Below are 23,297 nucleotides of genomic sequence, written 5' to 3' on the forward strand. Positions count from 1 at the left end.
TTTTCGCGATTCATTTAGTTATCGTATTTCGAAGCTCCGAATTTGTCGTCCAACGCCGCCCGTCGGCATTCGCGGCTATACCTTTTTCTCGTTGTCTAACATTATGCAGCAGCATTTAAAAACTTTTTAGTGTCTAATATTGTTCGAGAGAGCATGCCTCGCATTAAAGAATACGTTACAATGTTAAAATAAACGTATTTCTCGAGATATATCCGTGTCGTTTGTCGCATTTTAGAGCATTTACTTTTCCGCGGCGACAAGTTATTAAACAATTTATTTTTAACTTTAAATTATGAAAAGAATTTTATATTATAAAATTTTATAATTTAATTTTTTAAATAAAAATTATATATTATATTATAAAATAAAATGGAGTAAGAAAGGAAGAGGTGTGGTATTATAACAAATATGCAACCACTTTTTTTGTACAAATATATTTATTGTAACCCAATGGCTGTGTTCGGGGAGCGCGCTATTAGCGCTATTTGCTTATTCTATCCTTGTTCTACACTTGATGAGCGATAAAGATAGAATTATGCAATAGCGCTAATAGCGTGCTCCCCGAACGTAGCCATATATGCAGGGCTATGTCTGATTATCCAAAGAGTGTGCATTTGTAGGAGTCTGCTCCTAGTGAATAATAAACCTTTCTGTGAATCAATGCCAACACACAAAAGCGAGGCAATTGTAAAGTGTAAAATATTATTTAACCTTCAGTGATCTCATATATATATATATATATATATATATATATATATATATATATTAGACGTAAGAACGATTTCAGGAACTTCAGAATCAAAATACTTTTCTTCTTCATCTTGATTTCGTAATTCTACATTATCATAAGCTTCATTGTCATCTACAGCGGTCGGTAAAGGAGTAACTCGATATGTAGAACAGGTGAATCGAGGCCGCCATGTCGAGTGTCGAGTTCTGTCACAAAGGCTGGGTATCGTGCGCCGTGCGAGGCGTTATCTTTCCTCGCGACAATGCCATGTTGCTATGTTATTGCGGGGAAGACAGAGCGTTCGCGCTTTTTAACAGGTCTACGACGCGGGCTGGTGCACGGCGAGTGACGCTCGCGGACGAGACGTCCGTATGAGAGTGCGCGCCGCCAGGCCCGATGGCGAAACCGGAGCGGCTTCGCTTCACAATTCTGGATGACTTGATACTTTTGCGCGAGGTCTCGGAGCAGAACCCGTACGAGGAGAGCGACAGGTGGAAAACCGTCGCCGAGCGAGTCGTGAGCGCGACGCATAAGAACTTCAGCTTGCGCTGCGTCAAGGAGCACGTCGATCACCTGCTGAAAATCTGGGCCAGGGAGGGCCACGCACACTTGAGAAAGTAAGCGAGCGCGCTCGTCGCTTTCTTTTAATACTAATTAATTACATAAGATGTATCGTAATTGACGTGCCATCTTAGGCGAGTTAAGATAATATCGTTGGCCATTTACTTCATGATTTTAAAGATGTTTGCCATGTGCTTCCACTGTATACATTGTACCTTTGCTGGGTCTTTAGGTCGGGGACCGAGGAGCAGTATAATGAGAAAGAAGGACTCCTTCAGCAAGTGCAAGACTTGCAAAAGGAATTCAGGCGTTCTGGCAAAGGCTCTAATGCGCAGAAGTCAAGAATACCGAGGGATGTGACGCTGGAGAACATTTCTGACACGTTAGAAGTGATAATAGAGGAGCCAACGATGCCAACATCCATACCTTCATCGTTCATGTCTTCGACATTGCTACCAATTGCTTTACCTTCGCCAACTTCGTCATCCTCGTCTTCGTCGTCGACTCCATTAACCTCAGGGAGCCCGCTGCGGTCGCCAACCACGTCGCCGTCGAGAACAGGCGGCCCGATAAGGAACAAAGTGCGCCACGATGCACTGAAGAAATCAACGTTGCATTTTTTGCAAGAAAGACATAAGAGGGAAGTAGAATTCCAAGAGAAGCAATTTCGTCTCGAGGAGAGGAGAATTCAACTTGAGGAAGAAAAATTTAAGATGGAAAGAAAGGAACGCGAGGCGAGACTTGAATTGGAAATTGAAGAAAGGAGGCAAAGGATCGCGATGTCCAAACAGAAACAAGAGATTCTGGAAATATTGTTACAACTAATACATAAACCTTGATTATTTTTGTAAGTGATAGTTTGTCTTTATTTTATCGGTTCATAAATAAAACTATTGTTAAAAAAATGTCCCATCTTGCAACGATACTTATTATACATAAAAGAAAGATAGAGATTTTTTATTAAACCAAACACTTGTTTCAAATAGCACTACTATAAGTACGATTAAATATATTTATAACAAATATATCTTTTATTATATGAAGACAGAAGTAATAAAAAAATAATATATTGGAATAAATTGTAATATATAAATTAATATATTGGAATAATTGTGTCTTTAAATCGCAAACCCAATCATAATATTTAAAAATCTATGATATTATTACAGATCTATGATTATTACAGATATACTTTTTAAAATTAGACTGTAATTTTTCAAGCTCATCTTCGAAGGTCCTCGATAGTATAGTGGTTAGTATCCCCGCCTGTCACGCGGGAGACCGGGGTTCGATTCCCCGTCGGGGAGGTTTTTTGTATTTTTTCTTTTTTTTTGTCATCAGTATTATTTATTATTTTATTATTATCAGTTGCATTTAACAAATAATATAAATACAACGTACATCAGATTAAACATTGCAAATGTCGATATCTCTTTTAAATAACTTGAAGTAGACAGAACATTTGAAAACGTAAACGTAATGTAGAATTCTTATTGTTTGTAATGTTCTCTGTATAATTGCGCTAATACAGGATTAGAATTCTTAGAAAATATATTTATAAATTTCGATATCGATCGTTTCGTATAGCGGACATCGGAGAGAATTTTTTACAAGATGTGTATTTTTAGTACGATACCCTAATTCACTAATGCTTATTTCATTAATGCAGATTTAATTTTAACCTTGGATTAACTCATTTTCAATCTTTTTCTAATTCTTAGAACTAGAAAGAGATAAAAAAAAATACGTTAAACTAAAATTAAAGTTACTCTACATTAATAAAAATGGACATAAATTGCAGTCAAATGTGATCGCTTCTTATCTTCGAATCCAACCAATCACATTGGCCGCGTTCAGCAGACACAACTGTTGAGTGTCGTCTTATCAACACACTACGTTGATTTGTTGGGTCTAAAAGTAAGAGCCAATCACGTTCGATTGCTACTGAAGGTGCGTTCGGGAAGTGAGCGGTTTGTTCTGCTGAATGCGCCCATTCAATCGCTACTCAACTGTTCAGTAAGGCTGAGTTTCCACTGAGCGCGTCACGCGTCGCGTCATCCAATCAAAACATCCCATTTCGATTCCGTCACAAGAATGTAATGAAATGGGATGTTTGGATTGGTTAACTTGTGACGACGCGACGCGTGACGCGCTCAGTGGAAACTCAGCCTCACACCGCTTCGACGTTTTAAGGGCCAATTTCACCAACCACAGTTAGCTTAACCGACGGTTAAAGTTAGCAGGATTGACCAATAGAAATGAATCCACCCTGCTTTCTATGGTCAATCCTGCTAACTTTAACCGTCGGTTAAGCTAACTGTGGTTGTAAGCGGCTGTAGTATTGGCTGCATCAAAAGTAACATTTGATAGCCTACGTGGCCAAATCATAATCTAATTTTTTGATTGGTTGATCCAGTAGAAAAATTCCAAGCATTGGTTATAATTAATTGGGGTCAAATCAATCGCGATACGTCAAGTGGGATTATGCGCTCTCCTTTTGCAGCAGGCATGTATAGAGTGTGAACGGAGCCTTGACCCGGTTCGCGTCGCGTCGCGTCGCGCCGGAAGATGGCGGGGGCGATGCGCGCGCGCGCACCGACAGCGCCAGCTATACTCCGTTCGGTTGAGCAAGCGTGGCTAATCAAAGCACCAAAAGGTAAGCCGCGAGGGCTGTTTATTTTTGGTATTTCGTCGGGTAGCTGTGCTTCGCGTCGGCAATTTGCATGAGTAATGCGCTTCCTGGCCGCGTCGGATCGTGCATCGTGCTCGAAAAACAGCTGACGAAGCAGCAATGACCACGGAAACGTAGGTGTGAATGCGCCGGACGGGGGGCCGTAACTTGTCGGGCATCTTGCCTAGTAAAGCGGAGCTCCATTGCACACCCCCGCGCTACCCCGTTCTCCGTCTCCGTATACGTACGTATACGTACGTTGCTCTCGTCCCGTCTCCCCCCTGTCGATCCCGTGTTCGCGCCGCTCTCTAACCAATTCTGCCCGCGCAATGTGGACAGCGGTAATCGTCACCGTCGCTGCCGTCATCCTCGTCGTCGTCGACGTCGACGAGACGCTCGCGCACCGTGCGTAGGAGCCAGCGAAGCGAGAGCGAACGAGAAAGCGTGCCACTCGCGGGTGCCGCACGTGCAACCTCTTCGTCGGCCTTCGTCGCTTTTCTCCTCGCCGTACCTACGCCTACCGGCCTAACACTTGAATAACGGGATTTTCCCCACGGTTTCTTCTGCCGCAGGAAAATGAGTAGCTCCGAGGAGGTGTCCTGGATCTCGTGGTTCTGCGGTTTACGCGGGAACGAGTTTTTTTGCGAGGTGAGTAATCGTGGGCGCGTCTCCCCAGCATTATCCCAGGTAGCATTAATGTCTAAAAAGACATCATAAAGATGTCTTTAAGATGCCAGAAATCTTAAAGATGTCTTTATGATGTCTTTTAGACATTAATTGCTACCTGGGTATCTTGGCTGTATATTTGAAAGCTCAGCGATATGTACACTTTTAATACTGGAGGGGGCCAGATTACTCTTACGTTCTACAATGCGAGATGGTGCATTCGTGGAGCGTGTGCTATTAGCGTTATCGCATCACTCTACCTTTATTGCTTATCAGATGTAAAACAAGGATAGAATAAGCAGATAGCCCTAATAGCGTACTCTGCAAATGTACCCAAAGTACGATGTTTATTCTACAAATGTGTATATAATGTGTTTGTAATTGCTGTAAGAATGATGGAGCGGTAAAATAGTATAATCCAAGCTAGACGTTACTCCGTTTTCCTATTTGTGATTATATATATATATATATATATATATATATATATATATATATATATATATTTTTTAGCAATCTTGCTATACATAACTGTGGCACTGTACTTAAATATACAACTAAATTCCTATTTTGTTTTATAAATCTTGATTATGATAATTAAATATATATATATATATATATATTTATTTAAATCTTAATACTTTGCTAATCATCCAAATTATGCCTGACTAAGTGCTGAGCATTGTACAATTTTTATGACCTGCATTGTCATTGAAGATTTTCTTTCTTTTATAATTTCTTTGAGTACTGCTTCTTCAAACTAAATCACAGAAGAATGGTGTGGAAAACAGATAAATCTATTATTTGGTCGTTCAGTGATGAATCATGAAACAGATAAATTTATCCGAACGGTGGGCAAAGTGTTAAAATATATTTCTTTGATATATATTTTGATTCTTATTCAAAATATGTTCAAGATTAGAATAAGATCTTTTTACTACTTATTTATTTTGTTCAAATCATATCTAGGTGGATGAGGACTATATTCAAGATAAATTCAATTTAACGGGACTGAATGAACAAGTACCACATTATCGTCAGGCATTAGATATGATTCTTGATCTTGAACCTGGTAAGTCGTTGAACTGAATTGTCAATTTATCTTGTTAAGTGTACCAAATAAATTGACAGAAAGAGACGTGATATACGCTAAATATGACTATTTCTAACATTTGTCGTTCAACTTTTTCTTTGCTAGATGATGATCTGGATGACAATCCAAACCAATCAGACTTGATCGAGCAAGCTGCGGAGATGCTTTACGGTCTCATCCACGCGCGTTACATACTTACCAATCGTGGCATTGCTCAGATGATCGAGAAATACCAAGCGGGCGATTTCGGTCACTGTCCGCGAGTTTATTGTGAATCCCAGCCGATGTTGCCGCTAGGTCTTAGTGACGTTCCTGGCGAAGCAATGGTCAAGAGCTACTGTCCTAAGTGCATGGACGTTTATACACCGAAGAGCTCGAGACATCATCACACTGACGGAGCGTATTTTGGAACGGGATTTCCACATATGTTGTTCATGGTCCATCCTGAATATAGACCAAAACGTGCGGCAAATCAATTTGTACCTAGGTAAGTATCAGTGATTATACATCAATGTGTGTATCAGATTATACACGTGTGATAAGTATTTTTAATAGTGGAGTAATTAATAGAGTAAATTGTATGGCGCAAAAAAGATCAATGTTCAAAATATTGTCTTCGAGTCAGAAATTCTAAGAAGCATTGAATTTTTTATTATTTTATATTAAAATTATAGTTAAAATTATACAAAATCTCGGGTACTCGCAACTCGTCGTGTCGCGTAAAAGAGTCACGGTGCGGTGTCTCGCTTCGCATGTACACTACCGTGTCTTTTGATTTATACAATAAATTGATTATTCAAATATATAAATAGATTAATTAAATAGACTTTGATGTTATTTTATACAAATATTTGAAAATTCTACATTTTTCTGTAAATTCTATCAATCTAGAATGAGTAAAAATTCATCTATTTTTCTTGATATTATATTCAATCTCCTAGTGATTTATTTTCAAATGTTTATCATCATTGTGTTTACATGAAAGAAAGTTAAAATCATCATTAAATAAATGATAGAGATGTGTTTAACTGATGATTAACATTAATTCCTGGTTTTCCATATATACATTTGCCTACAGCAAGTTTTACATTGTATTTATTTAATCAAAGCAAATGCAGCATGTATTCATATAGTATTTATATCAAAGATTTATATAAAATTAACATATATAAATTAATGTTTTAACATTATTAACATCTGAAACTTATTCTTAATGTCTGAAACTGAATTTTTCGCGTGTATAGAGTACGACATTTGAAAGTTAAGAGATAATTTCTATTTTTCAGATTATACGGTTTTAAAATTCATCCTGTAGCATATCAGATCCAGCAACAATCTGCGTCCACGTTCAAAGCACCATTACGGACCCTCAACTATAACAACGGGAAACGTTAAAATTATCTTCGGAGTAGCCTAGAATACTTCCTTTCATTACTCGCAATTCCTAATTTCGTCCTTAAAGATTTAAATAAAATATTTTTTATATCTCTGTTTCCTCAATACGTTGCCGCGCAAGAGGGACACGTTCTTTGAAGCTGCTCATCATAACTCTTTCGATTCGTTCATTGTCTTGACGCTTTTAAATTCGTTTCTGACATTGTACGAAGAGAAGAGAAAAAGAGGAAAAGAGAGAGGGGGGAGGGGGCGAGCGTTTAGTTTCGTCATGTGAATCATTGTCATGTTAATTTAAATTGTAGCAACAGTCGTTTTCGTGAAGAACCAATATGTTTGTATAGAAACTTTGAGCATTATTCATTAAAAGATAGAGGGGAGGAGAAGGAAAACACGCTTAGAATAATTACTAGATCGTAAATAAGAAAAGAGATGATGATTATAAATAGAACATATACCCGTTTTGTACGAATCGCTTGTGTCATCATATTTGCTGCCAAGTAGTTCCTAAACATGTGCAGGAGCGGACTTCCTGGGAAGGTCGAAGAAGCGAATGGTACCGGGTTCACGTTGGTTCTTTTCAAGACGAGGAATAATGTATAAAGGAGAATAGCTGTTAAGTGTAACTTAATTTAATCGCCGAGTAATTTGTGCGCGCGAACTGTGACAGAAACGATTTAGTAACATAATAATTGCGTAGGTAATGGAGATAATTTACTTTTCAACAAAAACCGTTGAGCGCGAGACAATATTTCAGAGAGGCGGGAGGAAGGTTCTCAGAAACGAAGACTGTGCATTTCCCAATGAGAGAGAAGAGGACTAAAGTCGACAATTTCGGTTTCTATCACAGTTCCCGAGACATTTTTATAGACACTTAGCATCGGATGGGAGTTGACAATTCTGCGATTAGATAAAATTCTATGTACGATTTTTATGCAGCAACAAAACTACTGATAGCATCTCTTTATTTTGTATTATCAGTACAAATCAGTTTGTGAAGCGACGAAGTTTCAAGTCGGATAATTCGAATAGATTTCATATCTTTAAATTACTTGGTATTAAGGAAAACTGTTGTATTGTATTTCCACTTTAATTAAAATATGATTTATTTACACGCTTTTTTCTTCTAGACGACAAATTCAATTGAAAGTGGTTTCGCATAAGTACGTAATTTAATTAATTCCTATTACCACATGTTTATTGTCTTTACATAGACAAATTATTTTATCAGTATATTTGTTCGCAATCTATATATCGTATAAATACAATTAATTTCTAATTTGTATAGAACTACTAATAGCGTCTCAGCTGTGATCGGTCGATTCGCTTATTGCTTAAGTTTTATTGCTTTTGTATCCGCTATTGACTTAATTACATGAGTTTAATAGTACCAGCTTGTTTAAATGGAGGACATTTGAAAATATTAATTTTAGTGCGTTAACAATAATGGTGTAAGTCCGAAAATTCCCTAGACGTCAACCAATCAGCGAACCAATCGTGATCGAAATTAACAATAAAATATTTTACGTTAAAGTTTTAAATAAAAAAAAATTGCTATTATCAAAACTGTAAAAAAAAAGACACTTATTAACAAGCACGCGTGGATAATTCGATAAATAATTCAATTTAAGCTTACTCTTTTAGTTTTGTTATTAAAAATAAATTATCAGTGACATATGTGTAATCTGATAACTAAGTGCAAATAATATAATTATAATAACTAAATTATACATTATTATAATATAACAATATAATTTTATTATAATATATTTATATAATAATATAATAAATATTATAGTAATATATTAATATCATTATAATATCATTATTATATTATAGTATATATACAAATAACATAAAAACGCAACAGAATTCACATTCGCGTGTCCCGCCAAACGCGGTGTTCCTGAAATATTCCTAATATCGTCCCCTCGCGCTCTGCCGCCAAATTGTCCCTAGATTACCGACCAATGGGCGCCGCGCTTGCGAATTCAAACGCCATGACGTGATCGCGGCCGACCGGTAGTCGAGGACGTCCAAGTCAGTCCAAGTTTGAAAGGCGATGGCACGAAGGGGGTGATGGCGCGTAACGCACGGGGATAAAACCATCGTACGGGTGTAAACAACATCCTTGTGTTGCGCGCTGACGAGCTCGCGATGCGCGTGCATAGTGTACCTTCTGCCGACCGACGCCGACGATTCGGAACGATCTACGGAGACTGTTCAGTTTGACAGATGCGTGCTTGGTCCGCTCCCGGTCAACCTAATTCTTTCGGCTCTGCGTGCTTAGATCGCGGGACCGACCGATTACTGAGGAGCGAGGAATATAGGCTTGACATCGAACGTGTCGATGGGCTCTTAACGCGCGTGAAACGCCACACAAACTCCTTCTCAGGTAATTATTTATACTCCGGAGAAGCTTATGGCCAACTGGAAATCCATCTTACAGAGACAGAAAGAGAGTGAAAGAAAGGCAGAGGAAAAGTTGTAACCAAAAATTACCTCTTCTTATATGATCTGGGTTCTCATAATGACAATCACAGTTACGTCGTTTGCGCAACAATAAATATTTTTTTAATATACGGATTTTTTAAATATAATTTCTCATTTATCTCTAATAATGTACATGTATTATCCAATAAATTATATGATAAAAACTTTCAGTAAGAACATTTCTGTATAAATTTACCAGATAGTAATTCTTAAACAGTAAAAGTTTTACTACATTATATGAAATTAAAGTTTTTCACGTAAGATATGAATTAATATAGGTGTATGTGATTTCTGTAGCGTGCATGGGTTGTTTTGGTACTATCATTCCTTTATAATTTATAAGTAAATAAGGAATCATATAGAAAATTGCATATTAATTTTTACAAATATATTATGTATTCAGGTTTTATCTGAGAAGATGCTTGGCTTCACATAATAGTAAAAAATAATGACACACATGTGTAACTCGTGTGTTATATGCATTGTCTTGTAAAATTCCCAAGAGTTTTATAGATATCTTAAGGTAGAGCTATATCAAAAATATAGTTAATTGAGTCTTAATGTCTCAAGATCTTATACAAAAATCGTGATATATCATTATCATTTGTATGTTATTTTATAAAGAAGCTGTGTAATATTAATAATTACTTAGTATACAAGTCCAAAAAGCTCTTATTTCTTTATTGTTTTTTTCAGTTATTTTGTTGTACATATTCAAAATAAGAGATTTTTTAGTAACTAAAATAATATATCAATATTAAGAAATGTATAATGTTCTTATATATGATATCATTATAGTTAAAAAAAAAAAGATTTATAAAAGAATTATGGATGTGAATAATATCTTCTAATTTCTCAATAATTTATCAAGTCTATTTTATTTTACGCCAAATATTTCTAATAAAATACCGCAATAAAATCCATAATTATTGCAAGTGTTAGTAATTTCTGGATGTTTCATGTTTGTCGTAGTTATGTTTTTTCATGAAATTGCTGTAACTGATCGTAATTCATGGATATTGTTTAAACATATCATCTTCTTTTCATAGATCAGTGAAGATTGTCTCAGAAGTCTCTTGATAATGTCGGATCTTACGACAAACAACAGATACAGTTTTGATAACATAAGCGCCGGCAGATTGTTAACACAGAGTGTTACGCTCCCAAAGTCTCAGCCAGTACGTCTCAAGGCTCTTCTGCATTTGTGTGAAAGCGATGAGGACGATGATGATGATGAGAACGAGGAGAAACCCCATCAATCTGAGGAAGAGTCGGATTTTGAGGAGCCTCTGCTGCAAGACAATTCTTCCGAAGATGTCCTACAGGAAACGCTTGTTGTTCAGGAATTGATGCCTAAATCAGGCATCAATTCCTCATCGATTGAGTCGACGACGGATGGAGTTTTGAAAACTACGTGCACATTGCCAAAAGAGACTCTTGAAGTTGTGACCAACACTCCTTCTGTACAAAGAGAAATAGACTTTTCAACTGATAGGGAACAACGTAAAGTCAGCGATGTAAACGATTCGAATAAACCAGAGATTTATAGCTCTAAATACGAAGAAAAAACACAAGAATCTCACAGTGGAACGTTTGCTTCGAGGAGTCAGGTGGATACTGTTCATAATCGCTCAGCGAATATAGCATTACCTCCGCCATCGCTCTCGGTTTATAAAGGGGATTATAACACGAAGCTCGATACGAATAAGAATCTGCAACCAATAAACAGCAATCAGGTGCACCACGAAAATGCCTACATGTCAGATATATTAAATAAAAGAAAGGAAGGATCCGTGTATAATACATCGGTGGATAATAAGACATTATTAAGAAATAGCGAACTGAATCTAAACAAGGATGACCAACGATATAAAAACACGTATGGTTTTACCGAGCAGGCAAATAAAGATTGTGAGGAGGAATCTCACAAGGTTCCGAACTCTCTGTCAGAATCTGCCACCTGCACTTCTCAGACATCTGAAAACCTGATGCATCCCGCAAGATATAGTTCACAAAAGAATATGACGAAATACGAAGCGAATGAAAAGTATACACCGGCGAAAAATACAGTCCGAAAGGAATTCAGCACACCCTCGCTGAACGAAGCGAGCAAGTCGTTAACCGTGATTAATCGCTTGACTTCGGAAACTCCGTTAAAGCACGTGCAAGTCAGTGCGCATCCGAATCCGTGCATATCACACAAGCAGCTGTTTCAAACTCCGCAGAGCAAACTATCTGGCGACTTGAACAAGAATCAAGTTCAAACTCCTTCCACGATATTCCAGTCCAGTTGGTATCATAATACACCGATGGAAGGCAAGAGCTTTATTGCGAGGGACCATGTGCAAATGTCTAGGAATGCAATTCGCACACCTATCATGGAAAAACCGGATTCTTCGAGGTTTATATTATATTCTATATTTTACAATCCATGCATTAGAAATAAACAATGTTTAATTTATTTTTTTAACAATAAGACTATTTCTCTGCTTAATTTTATGAACAAAATATATTTAACTCAAATATTACTAATTTGCAACTAAGACTAATTATTATGAAAAATAAGACTTTTGTTTAGGATTTGATTTTCATTGTTCTTTGTATCTAAAATAAAATTATTCTTTCATAGAGATTTGAATAGTCGCAGAAAATATTAATTTTTGAATTTCATTATTTAGATACTTTGGAATGGATGCCAAAAATGTAAGGCGACCTTTAACAGATGCTACATTGATGCACGGTGATTCCTTGGCTCATCCTTTGGAATCAAAGCCGCTTCTGTTGCACACACGCACCGAGGCAAAACACGTTACATCTGAGCCCCAACCAGAGGAAGATAGAAGTAGAAAGACGATTGGACTATCGGATATAAAATTAATACAGACAGAAACAAATTACGATAATGGTAAGTGTTACAATGCATCAAATTACATGTAACTAAATCTAAATTATTATATGATCGTGTTTTGTTATGCGTTAAGTTGTCATTACATTCAGATCTGAAATTGGGGAAACCTATCGAGGAAGTGAAGGAGAACAAACAGTTTGATATGTTGGGAAATAGTAGAAAGACTGTGCAAAATAAAAATGAAAGCAAACAGATGATAATCGGTTCCAATACGGACATAAAATTAATACAAGATTCTCGGAAGTACAGCGGGGAGCATAACGTCATTCCGAATGCGGACTCCAAGAATCCGCATTACTCAGTCCGCGATAGACAACCCAAGGAGATCCAACAAATAAATATAATTGATAAAATGGCAAACGTGCAGTTCACCGTACCGTCGAGCATTCCCCCACAACGGCAAGGCAAAACATTAATCGTAAAAGATACAGAGTACTTGATCCTAGGCTCCCTCGGCCGCGGAATGAGCGGCGAGGTTCTGCGAGTGCAGAATACATCCTGCGGTGAGTTACGCGCCATCAAATGCGTTGACCTGAGCAAAATGGACAAAGACTCGGCCCAAGGCTGCTTGGATGAGATTTCCATGCTGCATAAGTTACAGGCACCCTGTGTTGTCAAAATGTTCGACTAGTGAGTATATATTGCGACATTGCAAATATTCAAAGGTAACAATATCTTGCTATAAAAACATTTTTGAGAGATCTTAGTGGTAGTCGATGGATGGATATTAACGAAGTATTCGCCTCTCACGGATTCTCGTTAATTTTACTTGATTATTTCAGTCAAATCAAAGACTCCATGGTTTATGTGGTAATGGAAATGGGTGATACCGATCTCAGTCGACTCCTAAAATCCATGTCCCAAGAGAAGCAAATTTCTCTCACGATGATTCTGTATTATTGGACTGAAATGCTTACGGCTGTAAAACACATACACGATAATGGTAAAAATAACATACCTAATTGCGCGTATATAATTATCCTATGACAAAATATATCTTTCCTATGACAAAATATATCTTTGTGTTTAGGAGTCATACATTCAGACTTGAAACCAGGGAACTTTTTGTTAGTACGAGGTCGACTCAAATTAATAGATTTCGGAATTGCCTCCAGTATAAATTCGGACATGACATCCGTTGTAAAAAATAATCCGATTGGAACGTTAAATTACATTAGTCCTGAAGCCTTAATGGACATTGGTGGAAACTCCGATTCGCCTACGCACAATGTTAAATATAAGGTAAGACGAAATAAATAATAACTCATAATAGATGCATTTTTTTTATGATTATTCAAGGAAACACATTTTGAGAAGATGACTATAGATACAGTAGAATGTCACTGAAGTTAAAATTAAATCGAAATTATAACTTATTTAAATGCATAACTGAATTAAAAGTTTATAACTTGATATTAAAAATCGAAAGGATTGAAGATTCATAAACTGAAAAGCGAGAGTGGCTCAGAAGTTCCATGTTTTTCTCTTCCGACAGATAAGTTTCAAATCAGACGTATGGTCATTAGGATGTATCTTGTACAGTTTGGTGTATGGGTACACGCCTTTCCAGCATATACGTTCTCAGTGGGCAAAGGTAAACGCTATAACTAATCCGAAACCGAACATTTCGTTCCCGGCCACGACAACCAGTGAGGATCGTCAGAGTTGTGAACGCGCGCCGCCTATTCTAATCGACGTAATGCGGAAGTGCCTCCAGCACGACCCGAAAGCAAGACCTACGGTGTCACAACTGTTGCAGGTGCAATATGTGCCTACCATGCCGAATACCGCACAGACTTCGGTGCCTTCCAACATACCAGCGAATGTCCTCGTGAAGATAAAGCATGCTCTGAACGAGGACGAATGGCGACTATTAGTCCAGGTGAGAGCTTTTTAACTCCACCTTTGTTCTAAAAAAAATTTTTTTTTAAAGTAAGAATACATAACAGAGCATAAAGATACCATAAAAAGTGCGTTTGTGAGAAAATATTTTTCTAATATAAAGAGCAATCCCCGCTATCAGCTCGCGGTGCGGTAATGGCATTAAAATTAGATTAATATCTTGCAGTTTTACTCTTAAAAATTTTGAAGATCATAAACATTAATTTTATACAATATTCGTTATTATATAGATAAAGGTTATATAGCTCCATAGCAAGATATTGTATTACACTGGAAATTGTTGCTTTTGCTTCCAGTCCTGATTTCGAATTGCGTGTAAAATATGTACAATATTTGAAAAGTGAATGATCACATAAATTGATAGTTCCGTTATAAACGTTATCAACTAAATAAACAATACAATTAAATCAAAATTAACAACCCGTTTTATTATGGTTTTTTTCAGGTATTGGACACAAAGCGACATCATACATAATGGATACTGTAATAATAATAACTTATCGATTTACTGATGTACATAAAAGCGTTTGTATATACATATAAGAGACAATATGCAATGAGGCGCAAATATACAGAATTATGACATATCAAAGAAGGCTTATATATATCTCTCATATATATATATATATATATATATATATATATATGAGAAATATAGGTTCCCGAATAGATTACAATCAAAATTGCAATTCAATCGTGCTTACCTATGTGTTGGGAATACGAAGCTTTGTATATCAACAGTTTTATATCGTAAAAGTAAATTAGAATTATCTGTTAAATTAAAATATCTCAGTTTATTACCTCATATGTTCGCGCATACAAAAAAGTCACTATTCGAGAACGTTGTATTCGATAACCGGCAGAGTTACGGATTTTGCAAATTATGCAAATTATCTTTAGGATTAGACGTTTATCAGTTATCCATTTCTTTATAATATCAGGAAGGATTAGTAACTTCAACTCTTTCGCTGCACCGACCAGAAGTTCGTTTTCGAAGAATTGAAATTGATATATAACTATATAAATTCTATTTTTATATATGGCAAATAAATGAGTTAGCACGTTAGTTTATTTCAGCTTCGACTCAATGATCTCAGTTAACATGTTAGCTTATTTCAGGTTCGACTCAATATTTTACTGTAAACACGCATATGAGTTTTTTATTATTTATAAATAATTGTCGAAAGAAATTATAACATTTATATATAAGGCGTTTCAAAAGATTACTTAAGGAGCCAAACTTAAGGAGCGTATAGAAAGGTCAAGGAACAACCTTCGATTAGGAACCTATGTTCTCCGAATCAATCCCGAATCAGGCCTTTAAATGTATGGAACTTGGATAATATACCAATATACCAAAATAATCGTAATTTGCTACTCTTCCACTAGCTTTATTTTGTGTTTTAAGGTTTTTATTAAGGTTTGTTAAGGATTACATTAGCTTGCAAACTGAATTTACAAAAGATGTTCGAATTGGCGACGTTCCACGTTCAATGCAAGCATTGTATCGTCAGACAGAACTCTGCACTCTCTCAAATATCCCATATATCTCACGTAATCCTTAACAAAACCTTAATAAAAATTTGTTTTATTTTGACCTCTCTACGCTCCTTAAGTTTGGCAGTAACCTTTTAAAACACCTTGTATATTTGCAAATATATATAGATCTACAATATATAGAATATATTTACAGATATATATAAATGTTATTTTTATAACTCAAATTTTTGATCCCAAAAATAAAATAAGCTGAGTTGCACGTATTACACAATGAAAAATGATACGAGATTTTTCGTTTATGTACATACAGATTACAGTTATCTTTTGTTAACTATAAAAATAAACACAAATAATTACTTTTTTTTTTGTAAATTGTCTATTGATACTGAAATAAAATGTTTTTAAGTCGAGAAAGAAAAATTAATCAACTGCAATCACAGACTTATATTTGTATTTTCTTTTTTACACATGTGCAAAATATAGAAAATGATATGTTAAACTGCCATGAATTCTTTTTCTATTTAAGCAAAGTTCAAAGAAACTTACCGCAAAATGATAATTCATAACGAAATGATAAAGAGCAGCGAAAGAGTTAAATAAGAGTCAGCGTTACGCACTTGCACATAATTTATGCGTAAGATACATAAGCTATCAATTTACATACTGACATAAACAGTAACTGATATAAACAGTGAAAAGCAAATATGCAGTTTTTTCTTGTTCCGTATCGCGATCGATAAGATTATACACAAATTTATTTAAATATTTTAAACGTATATGCTCAACGCCACAGAAAAATTACGCTATATCGTTTTCCTCGTCGTACAGATATGCCATATAAAACACAAAAAGTCTTTATTCTTCACCTGAAACACGAGTGTCATCCTCGGCTCATAATCTCGTCGATGACATCGACAATGACGGCCCTTTTTTCACGATGTATTGCACTCTCGGCGTCGTGATCACGCCGCATACAGGATCAATGCGTGAGCTGCCAATATTGCAACAATTTCTCTCCCTTTGGCAGCGCCATAGAGTTTGGTCTCTCAAACGTCAGCATGATGTCTTTGACTTTGTTCTTCAGTTCGCTCTCGAAAAGATGGCCACCAGTACGTTCTAATGCCGATGCCATGTCATATTCAATCGAAGGCAGCGGCTCGTGAATAAAACGCGCAGCGGTTGCAATACTCGGTAGAATATGCCACTGCAATGCCCGGATCTCCCAAAGGCTGCTTAACAATGCGTTGCTCAGCAATGGATCGCGCTCTTCCATGAGAAATGGATCGCCCGCTCCAGTACTCGCGTTCGAGGGGACCTCGCCGCCTTGCGGGTGATCTATCAGCCTCTTCAGCCCTGGATGTCGAAGCAACAGGTTGCCCACGAAAAGCAGGATTATTAGGATGTCCTCCGGTGGCACGACCAATGTTAGACGCGCAAGTCGCTTCGCGAACGCCGCTACTAACGCTTCCGGTAGATGTCTGAAAAGAGGAATCGAGTTTTCAAATAATTTTACGTAATAGCAAATATGATTCTTCGTTTTATTCTTGACTTCTATAACTTCCACAACACACTAGAGATATATACGATTCTATCGAAAGTGTAATATACTTACGTCGAGCTGAGAAACAGATCGGACAGGTAGAACAGACGAGCCTTGTATTTCGTGTGAAAGATCTCAGGCTCGAACATCGAATACAGTTTGGTGAAAATGTTTGGATATTCTAAATTGTGTTTGGTGACGAGTATGAATACGCCTTGCAGCGCGAGTACACCGATAGGACCGTCCGCGTCCAGGGAGTCCATCAAAAAATTGGTTAACAGTACTGGTTTTTCTAAATGCGGCATGACTCGTTCCAACAAAACTATCAGCAGCTGTTTGTGTAACTGCGGCGTTAGTCTGGACTGCACGTCCCAGTGCATAACGCAAGCCCAGACCTTGTTTAGGGCGCGTTTAACGTTTGATTGATCCCATGTAAATGCAGCATCTTGTCAAAAAATTTAAGATACGTTAGTAAAAATATAAAAATGTGAACGGCGATAATGTAGATTGTATTATTACCTTGTTGCGGTCCACACAAAAGTTCTCTATTGTCCGACATTTCAGATGCTGAAATATACAACAAAAATTATTTGGAATTGTATTTACCATTTGTAAACAGAATAAGAATCTAAGCATCTATTAAATTAAGAATTAAAGAGACCAGGAAGTTGAGCATTAGAATATCCGGAAACTTATTAGCAGCGATAAGTAGTTAACTAATCACCTTGTATGTCTACAGTTTGCGACATTGCATAAGTGAATCGTTAAATAAATACAATCATATAAGAAGCATATAATTGCGACGGATTATTTTATATAATAGTTCAGAGTAGTTAACTAATCGCTTTATATGTCTACAGTTTGCGACATTGCATAATAATTTTATATAATAGTTCAAAAGCAGTTTAAATTTCCAAAAAAAGGACATACCTTCTTCTTCTCTTGGCAGTGGTATTTTATCTATAAGTTCCAAAAGATTCTTAGTATAAACTTCATTCGGTGGCTTTTTCGGCGTAAGAGAGGGCAGGCATCTCCACGTATAATATAAAACGTCAGGGTATCCGGTGATCTCTTGGAATCTCGATATTAAATTAGTATTATCCTTTTCGGGAGAGAGTAGAGTCATGAGGATAAGCTTTAAACGATGTAGAGGAAAGTGATATCCTGGATTATCGTGCGGCTCCATCGGCGCTTTACCCTCTTCCGCCATCAGCTTCATCGCAGTGGTAAGGGCTTGCAGTTGAATAGTCGACCGATTCTTCTCCATAGATGCTAGTATCTTCTTCCAGACGTCTTCGTAGCAATTTCTCAGCCAGGTGGTATAGCGAGATTCTGGGTTAGGTTCTATTTCGTGCATGGTATTAAAATACAATTCTTTAGATATAATATACAATCTGTAGAACCGTTACTTTCAGACTTGAAACGTAGTCTTAACTAAAGCTAGAACAGTACCATCACGTAATTAAATTAATAATCAATTTAATCACACTAACACAAATTGTTAGTACATTAGAACTTAATACTGTTCTTGTCCCCATCTTCATACATCAACAACGTAAGAAATCTATCAAGCTAGCAGGCGCTGTCCAATCTTACCCGAAATTGTAAGGGCTATCGTACGTTCCGTGTACATATCGCCGCGTCTCAGCACCTCCACGAACATCGTCTCTATCGTCAGCAGGCACGAACAGGTGGATTCCTACGGATGAGAACAAACTTCTTTGAGTTCTTAGATTCTAACTCCAAGGAAACATGCAGATAGGTGTGCAAAGGTGTCTCTACTCACGTCCCAGTAACCGATTATCTCCACCAGGTTGTTCGCGTGCTTCCGCGAGGCGAGGAACTCCTGGGCCCGCTGCCGCAGCATCCTCGACATCGCCCTCTGCCCCGTGGAGGCGCCCGGTAAATTCGACGCGTCCGTCATCGCGACCCGATCTCACCCCTAGCCGCGCGCTCGGAAGACCTCGCGGGACCTACGTGAATGGCAGCAGGTGACCGAGGACGATCGACGGTGTGGACAGCTGTTCCGACGCCGCTACCCTTCACGGAGTATCACGCGTCTTCGACATAAAGGCGACCGTAAAAAATCACCACGTCTGGTCCCCGAGTCTCCCGACGTCGTCTAGGCTAGGTTAGGTTACGCTAGGTCGGGTTGGGGTTAGGTCGAGGCATGCGCGCCATGCGCCGCGTTGCTCTCGTGGCTTTTTTTTTAAGCCACGTATCAAATTGAAAATGGAGTGGCATCGAAACGGGACGAGAGAACGAAGGGGACAAATATTCTTGCGTTTTGATTGGTGAGATTTCCGATTGTCTCAATTTTCGTGATGTGATACTGGCTTAAAACTTGAAACTCGTGGAAAATTTCAAACTCCGCCGCTCTCAGTTATAAAAATAATTATTTTCGAGTAACAATTAATTATTTTCGTTAACCCTCGGCACATTTACTTCGATAAGAATTATTGTTGTGAACGAAGGATATATTTGCATGTTAACCCTGTAACCTGTTACGTCACGTTTGCGCGGCACGAAGTCACATTTTTGGTGTGTCACGTTCATTATGCATTAATTTCGCGAATGGTCAACTCCGTTTGTGAATCTATTGACAGTATCCCGAGTTAATTGGATCGTTACGAAGAATCACGTACGTTCTCAATTATTTGTCAGATTTAAAGAGATATCTAATACATGGTGAAGGAATTTTTGTCCTTTGTAACCGAGTTATTTTATGTAACCGTCTTATTTATGTAATTGATGTATGTACCAATACATTTACACTGGCTTTTAATCAGTTTATGTTTATATCATTTACTTGGAATAACATGTATATGTTCAATTGGTTGTTTAGATATCAGGTTGATAAAGTCAAGTGAATTGTGTACCTCAGTAAGAAGAGTTACTGTGAATACATATTAAGAGCAGATGAGAAATTGGAGCACAATGACGGCAGTTCCAGCTAAGCACACTCTTCATAGCGGAATTTTTCATCCTGTCCTACGAGAGTGGCAGTCACCGAACATTGAGATCACTGTTAATAATCTCATGTATCCAATATTTGTTTCGTAAGTATTTGATCACGCTGATACATACAAACATATATGTGTTTTTATTAAATATTCATAGATCTACAAGTTATGTATATTTGTAAATACATAGATTTTATTAAATCAATTATATATTTATGCTTGTTGTACAATTAAACTTTTACATGTGTGGTTGTAGGGACGAAGAAAATGCTAAAGATCCAATTAACAGCATGCCTGGTGTATATCGCTATGGGATTAATCAGTTAGAAAAGATGTTGCAACCTCTGGTTGCAAAAGGTTTGCAGTCTGTTTTATTATTCGGCGTATCACAACATCTTGAGAAGGTAATATTCATAAAATGATTACACGATAATGTAATCTTTCTGAAACTACAATGTATATTATAAAACTTCTTTAATTGGTATAAAATTCAATATTTTATTATAACTTTAATTGAATGTTATAAAATATTTAATTAGGAGAAATTTTGTAATAATACAATATTTATAATAGAAGAATTATAAATATTAAAATCCATTACAATTATATATGTTCTATAATTGTAAATTCTATACATATATTCTATATATTATAAATATTGATCAGCTTTTGATTTTAGGATGAGATTGGAAGCAACGCCGATAGTACAAGGAATCCTGTTGTTCAAGCTGTACCATTGTTGCGAGAAAAATTCCCTAATTTAGTAATAGCATGTGATGTTTGCTTATGCGCATATACGAATCACGGACACTGTGGTATTCTCAACAATGATGGTAGCATAAATAACGCAAGCAGTATCCAACGGATCGCTGACGTTGCTGTATCGTATGCAAAAGCTGGTATGAGATTATACATTTCTGAAATTTGTTTCTAAGGTATAATTATGTAATATTTGTTTCATGAACGTTTGTGATACATTACAGGCGCGCAAATTGTTGCACCATCTGACATGATGGACGGTAGGATAAGTGCGATAAAGCATGGTTTAGCTGTTGCTGGATTTTCAAATAAAGTAGCGGTCTTGTCATACGCTGTAAAGTTTGCATCAGGACTTTATGGGCCTTTCCGGGACGCGTCGCAGTCTGCACCAAAGTTCGGCGATCGCAAATGCTATCAGTTGCCTCCTGGTAGTAACGGACTGGCAGCCAGGGCTGCTGTAAGTTTCATCCCATTATTAATTTTTTTTCTTTATTACAACATTTATATAATTTATACTATTTCCGTAATCATTGAAGGATATTGAGTGAGAGTTTATAGACATAATATATTTCATCCTTTAAAACCATATTCAAATTGTATTGATGGATCTTATTCTGTCTTGCGTTCTGCATTATGAAAACAGATGGAATTGGTATTCTTCAATTTATATGCATATGTGTGATATATAGAATATTTATTTTTCCAAAGGCAAGAGATGTGGCTGAGGGAGCGGATATGCTAATGGTGAAGCCGGGATTGCCTTATTTGGACGTGGTGCGACATACGAAGGATGCGCATCCAGAATATCCTATATTTGTGTATCAAGTGTCGGGAGAGTACGCTATGTTGTATCACGGTGCACGGAACGGTGCGATCAACTTAGAGAATGTACTCAATGAGATATTACTCTCTATGAGAAGAGCGGGTGCTGATTGTATCATAACGTACTTTACGCCATTAATCTTAGATTGGCTGCAACCGAAAAGCAAGTTATAATTAGAAATTAGTACAAGATAAAAAAACAAATTGTAGATTATTCAATTGACATATACATAGAAATTGTATATAATAATTTATTTTACATTTGGGCATGGTCTGTCTTTCACCTATTTCTCGCAATCAGTCTGCTTTCTTTAGTCAATCTCTAGAATCAGTCCAGTTCAATCTTAGTTTGTGTCTGTCTTTCGGTCTGTCATTAATCTCACTCATTAGTTGTCAGTCTTGATTTTATGATTCAAATTATGTTACGGTCGTTCACTATATATTCAAATAGTATTTATTTGAATATATAGTAAACCTATTTGAGAAATCAATATATATAAATCTTTTTTAAATCGTATTAAAAATATAAATACTTCCATGGTTAAGTATTATTTTATTATAGACACCTATATTTTATATTACTTAGTTTTATTTTTAAGTATTTTTTATTGATTCTTGTAGTTTTACATCTTCTATATCAACACTACTTTAATTTTACAGGCCTATGTATTATATGTAATAACAAAGCAGCATTATTGATCAAATGTACCAAGTCTTTAACACATTTCAAAATGATTGATAACAAAACCCAAACATTACAATATTATGGTTCTGATGATGATGATAATGACCATGCAATATCTGGATCAAGTGTTATTACACCATTACATAAAATGGAAATCAAAAAACCTCAGGGCACACATCTACCTGCAGGTCATGATATCAATATACTCAGATTCTATCCGAATATTCAGAGATTAATAATAAATTAGACGACATAATCGGACGGCTCTCAGCACTAGAACAAGGCCAAAGGGCAATATTGGACACAATCATGGAGATAAAGAGATCATTCCCAAAATTTCTTACTACACCAGCATTTACAACCATGAGAGTTGATTATTCTAATCCCGATATTAGAAGATTATTATAAATCAAAATTTGCGAATTTAAACCGTATTACAAAGTAAACCTTTTGGTAATATTAATATTTCTAATAGATTGATCCTTGGTTAATTTATCTGGTGAATGGTAAATTAAATTCAATTACATTTTATTATATTTAGTACAGATGGTTGAATTCTACATTCATTAGATATTAATTAATATACAGTTTGTTGATTTATATACATAAGTACTT

At 36.6% G+C, this 23,297-nt stretch overlaps 5 protein-coding genes and 1 non-coding gene across 8 annotated transcripts; 5 read left to right on the plus strand and 1 right to left on the minus strand.

The window, feature by feature from the left end:
* The first annotated feature begins 856 nt into the window (after nt 1–856).
* On the plus strand, nt 857–2,388 carry LOC139809860 (uncharacterized). The gene is made up of 2 exons (XM_071773089.1): nt 857–1,347; nt 1,524–2,388. Exons 1-2 carry the CDS (start codon nt 1,127–1,129, stop codon nt 2,128–2,130), a joined length of 828 nt encoding a protein of 275 aa, XP_071629190.1. The 5' UTR covers nt 857–1,126; the 3' UTR covers nt 2,131–2,388.
* A 138-nt stretch (nt 2,389–2,526) lies between these two features.
* Trnad-guc (transfer RNA aspartic acid (anticodon GUC)) lies at nt 2,527–2,598 on the plus strand. Its single transcript has one exon. It is a non-coding gene; the product is annotated as a tRNA-Asp (tRNA).
* Nucleotides 2,599–3,867: 1,269 nt separating this feature from the next.
* On the plus strand, nt 3,868–8,224 carry Ckiibeta (casein kinase II subunit beta). 2 transcript variants are annotated; one of them, XM_071772173.1, is made up of 5 exons: nt 3,868–3,947; nt 4,535–4,610; nt 5,595–5,697; nt 5,824–6,205; nt 7,005–8,224. In XM_071772173.1, exons 2-5 carry the CDS (start codon nt 4,539–4,541, stop codon nt 7,111–7,113), a joined length of 666 nt encoding a protein of 221 aa, XP_071628274.1. In that variant the 5' UTR covers nt 3,868–3,947; nt 4,535–4,538; the 3' UTR covers nt 7,114–8,224. The 2 variants fall into 2 exon arrangements, with proteins under 2 accessions (XP_071628274.1, XP_071628273.1); XM_071772172.1 differs by lacking the exon at nt 3,868–3,947 and having other exon boundaries at nt 4,122–4,610.
* A 144-nt stretch (nt 8,225–8,368) lies between these two features.
* Mps1 (Monopolar spindle 1) lies at nt 8,369–14,997 on the plus strand. Its single transcript, XM_071772167.1, has 8 exons — nt 8,369–9,505; nt 10,653–12,004; nt 12,282–12,508; nt 12,601–13,141; nt 13,294–13,454; nt 13,542–13,753; nt 14,007–14,393; nt 14,859–14,997. Exons 2-8 carry the CDS (start codon nt 10,686–10,688, stop codon nt 14,886–14,888), a joined length of 2,877 nt encoding a protein of 958 aa, XP_071628268.1. The 5' UTR covers nt 8,369–9,505; nt 10,653–10,685; the 3' UTR covers nt 14,889–14,997.
* On the minus strand, nt 14,821–19,569 carry LOC139809342 (nucleolar complex protein 4 homolog B). The gene is made up of 6 exons (XM_071772168.1): nt 19,240–19,569; nt 19,050–19,152; nt 18,384–18,797; nt 17,973–18,020; nt 17,526–17,898; nt 14,821–17,391 (listed from the first exon to the last, which is right to left on the minus strand). The coding sequence occupies exons 1-6, from the start codon at nt 19,375–19,377 to the stop codon at nt 16,893–16,895; spliced, it is 1,575 nt and encodes a 524-aa protein (XP_071628269.1). The 5' UTR covers nt 19,378–19,569; the 3' UTR covers nt 14,821–16,892.
* Nucleotides 19,570–19,610: 41 nt separating this feature from the next.
* Nucleotides 19,611–22,484, plus strand: Pbgs (Porphobilinogen synthase). 2 transcript variants are annotated; one of them, XM_071772170.1, is made up of 6 exons: nt 19,611–19,747; nt 20,299–20,512; nt 20,673–20,820; nt 21,096–21,315; nt 21,400–21,632; nt 21,884–22,484. In XM_071772170.1, the coding sequence occupies exons 2-6, from the start codon at nt 20,373–20,375 to the stop codon at nt 22,169–22,171; spliced, it is 1,029 nt and encodes a 342-aa protein (XP_071628271.1). In that variant the 5' UTR covers nt 19,611–19,747; nt 20,299–20,372; the 3' UTR covers nt 22,172–22,484. The 2 variants fall into 2 exon arrangements, with proteins under 2 accessions (XP_071628271.1, XP_071628270.1); XM_071772169.1 differs by lacking the exon at nt 19,611–19,747 and adding an exon at nt 19,774–20,094.
* Nucleotides 22,485–23,297: the final 813 nt, after the last annotated feature.

Source organism: Temnothorax longispinosus, chromosome 3 (genome assembly GCF_030848805.1).
Source record: "Temnothorax longispinosus isolate EJ_2023e chromosome 3, Tlon_JGU_v1, whole genome shotgun sequence".
NCBI classification, from domain to species: Eukaryota; Metazoa; Arthropoda; class Insecta; order Hymenoptera; family Formicidae; genus Temnothorax; species Temnothorax longispinosus.

Coding starts and splice junctions, on each gene's coding strand:
- LOC139809860 (XM_071773089.1), top strand. CDS start 1,127: ATGGCGAAACCGGAGCGGCTTCGCTTCACAATTCTGGATGACTTGATA. Junction 1,348..1,523: donor GGCCACGCACACTTGAGAAA/GTAAGCGAGCGC, acceptor CTGGGTCTTTAG/GTCGGGGACCGAGGAGCAGT.
- Ckiibeta (XM_071772173.1), top strand. CDS start 4,539: ATGAGTAGCTCCGAGGAGGTGTCCTGGATCTCGTGGTTCTGCGGTTTA. Junction 4,611..5,594: donor GGAACGAGTTTTTTTGCGAG/GTGAGTAATCGT, acceptor AATCATATCTAG/GTGGATGAGGACTATATTCA. Junction 6,206..7,004: donor GCAAATCAATTTGTACCTAG/GTAAGTATCAGT, acceptor TCTATTTTTCAG/ATTATACGGTTTTAAAATTC.
- Mps1 (XM_071772167.1), top strand. CDS start 10,686: ATGTCGGATCTTACGACAAACAACAGATACAGTTTTGATAACATAAGC. Junction 12,005..12,281: donor GAAAAACCGGATTCTTCGAG/GTTTATATTATA, acceptor TTCATTATTTAG/ATACTTTGGAATGGATGCCA. Junction 13,455..13,541: donor AAAACACATACACGATAATG/GTAAAAATAACA, acceptor CTTTGTGTTTAG/GAGTCATACATTCAGACTTG.
- LOC139809342 (XM_071772168.1), bottom strand. CDS start 19,377: ATGACGGACGCGTCGAATTTACCGGGCGCCTCCACGGGGCAGAGGGCG. Junction 19,153..19,239: donor AGATAATCGGTTACTGGGAC/GTGAGTAGAGAC, acceptor TCTCATCCGTAG/GAATCCACCTGTTCGTGCCT. Junction 18,021..18,383: donor ACTGCCAAGAGAAGAAGAAG/GTATGTCCTTTT, acceptor TGTATATTTCAG/CATCTGAAATGTCGGACAAT.
- Pbgs (XM_071772170.1), top strand. CDS start 20,373: ATGAGAAATTGGAGCACAATGACGGCAGTTCCAGCTAAGCACACTCTT. Junction 20,821..21,095: donor TATCACAACATCTTGAGAAG/GTAATATTCATA, acceptor TTTTGATTTTAG/GATGAGATTGGAAGCAACGC. Junction 21,633..21,883: donor GACTGGCAGCCAGGGCTGCT/GTAAGTTTCATC, acceptor ATTTTTCCAAAG/GCAAGAGATGTGGCTGAGGG.